At 36.7% G+C, this 10,085-nt stretch overlaps 1 protein-coding gene across 2 annotated transcripts; it reads left to right on the top strand.

Annotated features, from left to right (window-relative positions):
- The first annotated feature begins 6,992 nt into the window (after positions 1-6,992).
- LOC121245786 (LOB domain-containing protein 15-like) lies at positions 6,993-8,526 on the top strand. 2 transcript variants are annotated; one of them, XM_041143651.1, is made up of 3 exons: positions 6,993-7,231; positions 7,705-7,954; positions 8,066-8,526. In XM_041143651.1, exons 2-3 carry the CDS (start codon positions 7,763-7,765, stop codon positions 8,465-8,467), a joined length of 594 nt encoding a protein of 197 aa, XP_040999585.1. In that variant the 5' UTR covers positions 6,993-7,231; positions 7,705-7,762; the 3' UTR covers positions 8,468-8,526. The 2 variants fall into 2 exon arrangements, with proteins under 2 accessions (XP_040999585.1, XP_040999584.1); XM_041143650.1 differs by having other exon boundaries at positions 6,993-7,482; positions 8,066-8,525.
- The last annotated feature ends 1,559 nt before the right edge of the window (positions 8,527-10,085 follow it).

The raw sequence follows: 10,085 nt of genomic DNA, 5'->3' as shown, positions 1-10,085 counted from the left end.
AGGAAGGCCCAGTTAATTCATCATGTGTCTCCATCCTTATCGCCAATTTCATCCATGTCATCATGGTCATCAGCATACTCATCGGCGCCATCTTCAATGAGACGAAAATACCGGGGTCGACACTACTCTCCGCCCACCCCCTTCTCACTGACACCAAGATCATCGACTTCAACAATATTATTCTTCTTTGGCACAAGGCGTAAAACTAGTACTAGTACTCCAAATCGGTTCGGATGCTGCTACCCGTTCGGGAACGTGAAGAATGCATTCTTTTCTATTGTAGCTCGCCATGGATATTTCGGGTCAAGGTACCGCTTATAGCTAGCTCAATTCGATCGACCTCGTTTCTCCAAAATTTCCATGTTTGTGTCACCCCCTATCCATATCGTATGTCATTCAAGTAATACACATAAAAGAGTTCTTGAGTACTTACAAAAGAAATAGGAAATGCGAATTGATTGCAAGAACACTGAAACGACGATTTGACATATTGCGATCCTCCTTCCATCATATCCATCCCGATTAACCATAATTAATTTATTTACTGCACCATAGACAAAAAAATGTATTGCTTTTATTGCTGCTCATTTGCTCTTTATACAGAATCGAAGCCAGAAATTATATCTTTTGGGAGTCGGACTATTAATTGGAATTGATACTACTAGAAAATTAAAAAACAACAAAATTCCAAACTTGCATTATACAAAATAAAAGTTTCACACGATTATATTAATTTTTCCTTGCGACATAACTAAAAATATATTTCAAATTAAGAAGGGATCTGCATGTTGTTGGCTGTATGTCCAGTACAGTTACTCGGCCCTAGGGGTGGGGGGCAGGACACTCAATCCAACCTGCTCACCTTGGGCATGGTGCGGGTGGGTAGCTCAAGTTTATAATTAATTCTAAGTGGGCAAGTACCCATTCGATTTGTACCCTGCCCAGCTTTATGCCTACTATTTAAGTAATAAAAAAACTAAAGTTTTGATTATCGTTCCGTTCCGACTGGCTTTTTGTGCTAGAACAGTAACCGGCACGATAGAGGTGGGTGTTCTATACCGAGTCAAATTCCGGACGCTTCGGTGTGTTTCGGCCTATTTCGGCTGGAATTGATATATTTGTCTGAAAACCAAGGGCATGGCATTTTTGAATTTAATATGAAACTCATGGCCTTTTCGTAATTTTCCCTTCATTTCTACTTCTAATCTGGTTTTAATCCCCCTTCCCTACACGAACACAAAATCAAATCCCTGATTTTAATCGTGCATTTTGTGAGTCATGTTAAGCTCACAAAATGCACAAAATCACACGTGGATAAGTGGGGTTAAAATTGTAAAACACAAAAGTTTTTTTTTCGTTTGCATTCCTGTGGCCATTATCCTCCCAACAAAGCTTTCTAAATTTTTTTCCTGCATTCCCGCTGCCCTCCTCCCTAACAAAAGTAGGAACAAGTACCTCATTGAGAAAACACTAGTATTTTTATAGCCATGGAATTAGAAGAAACAAGGTATTGAAAAAAAGAGAGAAAAACCGTTTAGGAAAACAGAGTACTGGGCATGCATGTGCTACTATGAGAGCTTGTTCTGAGTGAATGCAAGGGTGAAGGACAAAATTGGAGTGACAAATGGATGGTGGAGGATTTAATGCATGTAGAACAGGTTGTTGGGTGAGCGTTACAAATTTTCTAAGCTAAGTTCAAGAAACTGACATCGGAAGATACTTAGAAAACTGTAAAACATAAAGCTTTTTGGAAGAACTCGAAGACAGACTGTTTTGGGACTTTTAGAAGGACTTTGAAACCCTCAAAGGGAATGGCTAATCTCGCATATTCCTAAGGTTTCAAGAGCCCTTGCGCATGGAATTCTCATGTGTCTAATAGTGAATTTTGATCTACCTCGTAAAGATCTCCATACAAACCTTCAACTTGTTTTCAATGGTTGCCAAAAATAATGAAAATCGCATGAGTCCCCGACATGATGACGGAACGCCTATTGCAACCATAATATTTTTAAAGTTTTCACACGTGATTTAGAGAAAATTCACAAAATGATAAAGATAAACAAAGAAAAAAGCTTCAATCTATATCTTTATACATTGGCATTTTTTGGTAGCGAAGAAGACCCAACAAGTAGTTGTGGAGAAGTTAAAATGCGCCGAGAGGTTACGGAGCACCTCTTGGAGTTTTCTATCGAGCAGCTTTTTTTCTAGAACGGTTTTCGTCGAACATGTTTAAGCTCCCTCCCACATGGCTGGGTATTGCACTGCATTCTGCCATGGAAAAATGGAGAAAGAACGAAATGCATAGAAGGAAAGAAAACGATGGAGCAAGAAAGCCAATGATTCAATTAAATAAGGGCAATATGGACATTTTAATATTGATGACATGGAGGGTGTGCGTTTCGTGCCCATCTCCTGGCATGCGTTCTAGCATTTTTCATATACAAATTTCTTGCCCTCTGTGATTGTCTCCACTCTTTCATGACCGGCACCGACATCACCTTCCGAGCTCGAGCCTCGCTCGTGTTTCTCCACACCGTCGCAGCTCCTTCTGCTTGTGTTGCTCGAAGCCTCGATCTGCTCCGTTTTGTTCCTCCACCACAGGTCGACGTCCACAGTCCACCTCCACACTTGACACTCCACCGTCCACTCCATGTTGTAGGTAATAAGTTATTAAGAGTCTAAGACACTGCAAGTCTGCAACACCAATTCTAACATCTGTGTACCTGCAATACTATATTTTCTTGTTTTTTGGACTAAGATATCCCATGTGCTTCATGCCCACTAGCTAATTAGTTCCAGTAAGAAAAAGTGCTAAGAATAAACTTATTTCTTTTGCTTTGCTTAATTTCATTCAGGAGTGTATGTCCTTTTTTGAAGTGTGTTGTGAGATTCAAAAGTTATTGGGTTTGCATATTTATTCTTGTCATGTTTTTTCGCGTGCTGCAGCTGAATTTTTCTGATAGCCAAGACCATACGGTCCAGAACTCTCTCAAGTATGAACATTCTCAATTTGGGATACAGAGATTGATGTAAATCCCTTGGAGTGTATTGACTCTCAATGTTAGGAAAAAGTAAACCTATGATGAAACTCAATTTGTGTCTTCAATTACAGTAAATATGAAACAAAGATGTCATTGGGCCTATGTTTGGCACAAGAAAATAAGATGCAAGAAAAATATATAATATATATAATTAATTAATTTATATATAGACTATCTCTAAACGATATACTAAAACGGTATTGATACCGAAATATTTCGTTTCAGCGGCTCAATCGGAACAAAATTCAAAACTTTGAAAAAAAATCCCTAAGCTTACAAACTTTCTGCCTCTCTTCTATTTTCGCAGTGCTTCCGAGTCCCTCATTTTGTCTTCTCCCAATCGTCTTCTTCCCAGGCTCCTCTTATTCTCTTTCTTGTCTTTCTCTACTGCTCATCTCCCCCTCCACTTCCTTCATCTTCTTCTCTTTGTCTAGATGAAACCCATGGCCATGGCCGAGGGTAACTCGAGCTAGAGATTGGTGGCTATAGCTACGAGTCACTTGAGTCAGAGATCTGTGGCCATGGTCACGGGTCACTCGAGCTAGAGATCAGCGACCATGGTCACAAGTTTCTTGAGCGAGATCTATGTTTTCCATTTGATTTTTTTTTTTTTTTTTTGTGTTCACTAGCTAAATTTTTATTTTTAAGCTAAATCTATGTTTTGTGGTTTAGCTTCATTTTTTTTTATATAGATCTTGTTTTGATATATGTTTTGGTGTTGATCTTGGCCGGATGATCTACAACAGGGGACTAGCGATGATAAACAGTCCAATTGGACCGAACGGACTGACCGGACCGACCGTTTAGGTCAGGACCGGATCGGACCGAATGAAAAAATAAATAAATAAAATTATATATATTATTTATATAATAATTGTATAATTAACAATATAAAATTTTAAATATGTTATTAACACTTGTTAATATTTTATGAATTAACTAATATATAATATCAATTAGTTAATTATATAGTAATTATATAAATTAATAATGTAATTTTCATCTAATTTATTATCATTGGCCATATAAAAGATTTTTTTATTGAGTTTGTTATATCAACATTAATAAGTCACTTAGTTTAATTTAGTATTTTAAATAAATTTTTTTATTAATTGATTTAAAAAATAAAAAAAAAATAGGCTGAACCGAATGGACCTACCGGATCGATAGCTACCGGTCTGGTCCAGTCCCTATGGGTGTTTGGTCCGGTCAGGTTCGAAAAAATGATAGACTGAAAATGTTCGATCTATCGCCGGACCGACCGATTTGCATCCCTATACTGAGAGGACCATATTTCCACCCCGTCCAGGTGGAGGCAGGGTACGGAAAGGGCTGCTGCACGCCCATATAGGCCGGATAGAAGGCTTACTTTGGCCCATAACTTGGACCGAAACGCTGCCCAACATTGCTTTTCGGCCCAGTATGTGCTTCCTTGGGACAAAAGTCAATATTTGTAGGCCCAGTTGCTCATAAAAACGTATTTACGACGGTTAATTCAAAAATAAAATAAATAAAATAGGATATAATGATCAGGTCACAACGTCAAGATCACCAACAACTGTCTAATTATAAATGGCATTGTGGAAGCGATTAGCTGGATTTAATGATCATGCATGTATTTCTAGAAGAGCACAGGTATATCATCCATGGAAACAAGATCTCCAATATTATGTCAATTAAGGGACGCTTCGATTAATTTGATCTCCATTATGGTATTTTGGCATGATGTAAGGACCGATATTAATTATCGCCGTGGGCTGCATCCGCCATGGTCTCTCACTAGAAAACTACTCTTTTATAAAAATAAATCCAATATATGTGTATGTTTATATATATACACATACACACATGCACACACGTGTGTATAGAAAGGTTAATTAGCGTTGTTAAACAAACGCATGAACCCTTTGAAAGTACTATAAGATTGGATCGATACATTCCAATCCATAGAGATATGGTACGGTAGACCTATTTTGTCTTTATAAGTAATACTATAGATATAATCTTAAGATTTAAAAGTCTCGCGCACTTTTCTTTTAAATAGAATGAGATGATCTACTATTAAAAAAAATATTTTTTTTTTTTACGTGGGTTCTACATTTATCTACTTTTTTTAAAAGTAGTGCACGAAACTTGTATTCCATAAAACTGTATAAGTAATTTCCCTTTACTTTCATGCATATAGTAATGAGAAATTTTATTTGTAGTTCTCACTTAGGAATTGTATGTACAGACCCTTTATTAAATGAGAAAAGCATCATTTTAAGATAGATATTTTTGTAATTTTAAAAAATCTTAAAGATAAAATTGCCTAGATTTATATTGCAGTCTCCAAAATGAAGACTCTATGTAGCATTGCTCTATAGTAATACTTATACTTAGGCACCAAAGTTCACGCACAAGTTAATTTTAAGGTTGTTTAAATTTTGACATGGCTGATGGCTCTCATGATTTTTTACCCATAGAGAGGTTTGAAACGGATGTTTTTTTGGTATAAAAAGTTGGATTTGTGTGACAGGTTTTTGAATCTAAGGCTTGGAGACTTTTGGAGACCATGAAGCTAGACGGAGGCTTTTTTTTTTCTTATTATTATTTTATGATCAAGGGGTTTATTTAGGGTTTAGACTCTAGAGATCTTCATCAAATTATATCAAGCCATTGACTGCATGCTCAACCATGCAGCTGGCGGAAGCGGGTGAGTACATGGTTGTTTTGTAATCGGTAAAATAGCAAAGAGGGGAGTGAAAGGGTGGGAAAGTTAGGTTGGGAAATGAGAGAACAATGGGGCGACGTGTTAGCCTTAAAATACGGGTCAAACAAGAATGGATGGTGCCATTTCCTTACAATCTAAGCAAAATTTATCACTTAATATCATTCACTCCCTCCAAGTATACCCCTGTCTTCATTTTCCCTCCCTTTCATCACCCACTTTGACATAACACTCCTAAGAACCACAGCCAAGCAAAAAATTTTGTTTTGCCATTCTCCATGTAAAATGATATATTACTCCAATTCAACGATAGATTCTTTCTGCCCTTACCTCACCACAGCTCGGCTTTCGTATTGGAATTGCTGTACTCTTTTCTCTTTGGATGAAAATCTAACAATGCATTAATTGTTTGGTAGGACAGGTCCTTTATTAATTAATAAAGAACTCGTGCATCATGTTGTGTCTGATCTTCTATATTAATATATGCCAGTTTATTAAAGCTAGGAGTTGAAACGAGAAGAAAATTAATTAGGAGAAGAGAGACCAGCGAATCATGACGACCAAACAGTTAAAAGCGTTGACAACACCACTATAATCTATATATATAGAAGTGCTGGATCGAAGTAGTGGGGAAAAAAACAGCTACTCGAGATTCTTTAACCACGCGATGCTTTTCCTTAATTACATGCTAATGTGGTGGGATGTCATAAAATCAGCAGCTTTATCTATCTATCAACTTATCTCTCCTAATTAAACACCAAAGATGATCAACTTATCTTGAAGGGTGTTCAATCTTTTTCTCTAAACGTCATATGAAAACGCAGTGTAATTTATAGTGCAAGCTCCTTCTTTCTAAGTGGCAGTGAACTTTCGAGCTAGCTACTCATAGCCAGAATAGTACTCATAGCCACTGGGTCTGCATTTTGTCATAGCTTTCCTCAGATCAGAATAGTCTCATGAATAGCTAGGTTGCGGGTTCTTCACGGCAATGTGATGCAAATATTAAATTTCGTTTTCGTAACTAGATCCCAGATATGGTCTTCTTAATCAAGGTGGGTCTTGATTTTGACAAGAAACTAACATGCCAAGTAAAGTACAGTTTATGAGGACATCAGCACCATTAAGGGTTTGTTTAAGGTGATTAACAGAAACATGTTCGGTTTATGATGATTATAAAGAATACTTTGTAGGTCTCCCCTGAGAAAGAAGCAAGACCCATATATATATATATATATATATATATATGCATCAATGGATTCAGGTGGTTGATTCAGAAAGTCAAAACACATTTAAGGAATCACACGTGAGTAAGCTGCCATCACAGAGCTGGCATTTATATAACCTGGCATGTCTCCCTCTCTCTTCATTGATGCTATCTATCAAAGCCTTCTGCAGCATCTCTGGAAAATTTACTATTATATCTGAAATCCTCGTACATCTAGCAGAGATCAGCTCCATAACATCCATAGGACCATCACCAGTAAATTAAGAAACAATATTTACCATTTTCTTATTTCGGCTCCGACTTATATCTATCTGTTTTGTCTACCTTTCTTTTTATATATAAACACCAGTGGACCACTCTATACCTTGCCTTTTAAGCACACACTATTCGGCCCACATTTTCCGTCCTTCTCCCCTTCACAACCCCCACGCGGCTCTCTCTCTCTCTCTCTCTGCGAGTAAGTCCGCGTCCATTTCTAGAGAGCATGCCTGAATGTCCACAGATAGGTAAGAAGTACAAATCTCTCTAAACTACAGCTTTCTGGTTTTTTTTTTCAACGTAATCAGCACCTTTTTTTTTCCTTCTCTGTACTTTTAACGGGCTTTGTAACATGTATAATTAAAGAGTCCAAATTACATCCCGTATCAATCTTTGTGGGTCATAACCTTGAGACGCTTCTGAGTATGATTTTTTTTTTTTTTTTTTCGCTTACTTCTTGTTTCTACTAGGGAGAGATTTGATGAGATAGGCAAGAGGATCAAGAGAGAAACCGATGCTTTTTCTCATATGGGAAGAAGACACGTGTTAGGTCCTTCTGGAACCCTAAACACCATTACACCATGCGCTGCTTGTAAGCTCTTGAGACGAAGGTGTGCCCAAGAATGCCCCTTTTCTCCATACTTCTCTCCCCATGAACCCCAGAAGTTTGCTTCTGTTCACAAAGTCTTTGGTGCCAGCAACGTATCAAAGATGCTAATGGTGACAATTCTAATCATAATTCTCGATAAACTCCATATGCTAGTACTAGCTAGCTAGTTTCTGTTGATCTAGATTAAAAAATTTAACAGTTTCTTGAATGGCTTGATTCAGGAGGTACCGGAAAATCAAAGAGCCGACGCGGCAAATAGTCTGGTTTACGAGGCTAACGTGAGGCTGAGAGACCCGGTCTATGGGTGCATGGGTGCCATATCAGCTTTGCAACAGCAAGTTCAATCTTTACAAGCTGAACTCAATGCAGTCAGGGCAGAGATTCTTAACTACAAATATAGGGAAGCTAATATCGTACCCTCTTCTCATCATGTGGCTTTGCTCACTTCTTCAGGGGCTGTTTCGGTTGCTGCACCACCGCCAACTCCGCCACCCCCAACACCGCCACCGCCACCTTCTCTTCTTCCTCCTACTTCTTCCTCTTCCTCTATGTACACCCAGCCAACCAGCGCTGCCGACTATAGCACCATGTCAAGTGATAATATTGTCTCTTATTTTGGTTAATTTTTCTAGACTGATCAAAATAATCCCATTTAATTTTTTTTGTCTCTATTATATATATATATATATATATGAATCAAGTTAAATAAAATGAGTAAGAGAATTCCAATATTGGATGCTAGCTTCTAGATTGTTTACTTGCTTAATTAATTGCTGTCCAAATCCATGATTTACAGGTCCTAATTAATTAGTTGTTGGTTATTGCGTTTCTTTCCTCCATTAATAACCCGTCATTTTTTTTATCAGTCGAATATATATATATATATATATATATATATATATATATATATATCTGCTAGTTATAATCCTCGTCTCTTTACTGAATTCGTTTTAATTAAGCCGCTATTCTCCACGGGGAAATTATGTATTAATTATTATTCCAGGTCACCATAATTTAGGGCATGATAATTTACCTAATTGCACCATGATATCAAGATATGTCAATTATTCGTCTTACACTTATATTTTCGAAGAGGAAGCTTAAAGAAACCTAGGCATGCAAGTCATGTATGTATAAGCCATTGCAATATGGATTTGAAATTGCGGTGACCAACCAGCTAATTGCTCGGTGAGTCCTCGATCTGTATGTAAGTTGTTCTTCATGGGAATGAATTAAAACGTAGATCAGTATAAGTTGAACATGCATGCCGGCGGCCGATCAGTTCAGAACGTAAATAGTTTGCACTTGTTCGTCTGTGGCATTGAAGAATCTGATCGACCGATCAGTTTTTGTTTGAATTAAGCTGGCCTGGGTAGATATATAAAAGCTAGCTGCTATGCTAGCTAGCTATGGATGCTCCCGGCGTACCGCGTACGCAGCTCAGAAACTTCTATAATTCTGATTCCATATTTGAAAAGAGAAAATTAATTAGCCTTATTTTTTACTCATCGGCCTGCACAGTACTGTTGGCGTAGAAGTTTTAGATTATATTTAGACGTTGAAATGAGTTGACTTGAGTTGAGATGATAAAATATTGTTAGAATATTATTTTTTAATATTATTATTATTTTAAAATTTGAAAAAGTTGAATTGTTTATTATATTTTGTATTGGAATTTGAAAAAGTTGTAATGATGAGTTGAGATAGGTTGATGATCCAAACGAAGCCATCAATTATGTTAAAAAAATTATTGGCATTTTGATTTTTTTTTTCAAATTATAATGGATCCCATTATAATTATTATTGGTGCTTTAACACACTAGCTTATTATTTATAGAAAAAATCTATTCATCATCCCAATTCTCATCATCCCATAATGTGACATTAGATGATAGGTTCACAAGTAAAACGTAATAAATAATTTTCAATCACTTAATGCCACATCATAGGATGATGGAAGTTGGAATGATAAGTAGCATTATTCTTATATATATATATATATATATATATATATATATCCCTTTGAAGTTTTAGTTTAGACGTCTTTGGGATTCAAGTGAACAAGAAAGATAAATTTTGAAATGAGTCTTGTGATATTTATAATTATATGATCAACGAATTACTTGGACAACATTAATTTTGTTCGAGTATTATATATAAAGTTCAAACAAAAATCTTAATTTGATTATATAAATCCGACGTACGTAATAAGATATATCAGATCAATCCAAGGATGTCTGA

The sequence above is a fragment of the Juglans microcarpa x Juglans regia genome, chromosome 1S (genome assembly GCF_004785595.1).
Source record: "Juglans microcarpa x Juglans regia isolate MS1-56 chromosome 1S, Jm3101_v1.0, whole genome shotgun sequence".
Taxonomy (NCBI): Eukaryota; Viridiplantae; Streptophyta; class Magnoliopsida; order Fagales; family Juglandaceae; genus Juglans; species Juglans microcarpa x Juglans regia.
Note: the sequence above shows the minus strand (reverse complement) of the source record. Positions and strands in the feature narration are given on the sequence as shown.

Excerpts from the sequence above, each read along its gene's own strand:
- LOC121245786 (XM_041143650.1), top strand. Across the intron at positions 7,955-8,065 it reads ACGTATCAAAGATGCTAATG|GAGGTACCGGAAAATCAAAG; the intron begins GTGACAATTCTA and ends GGCTTGATTCAG.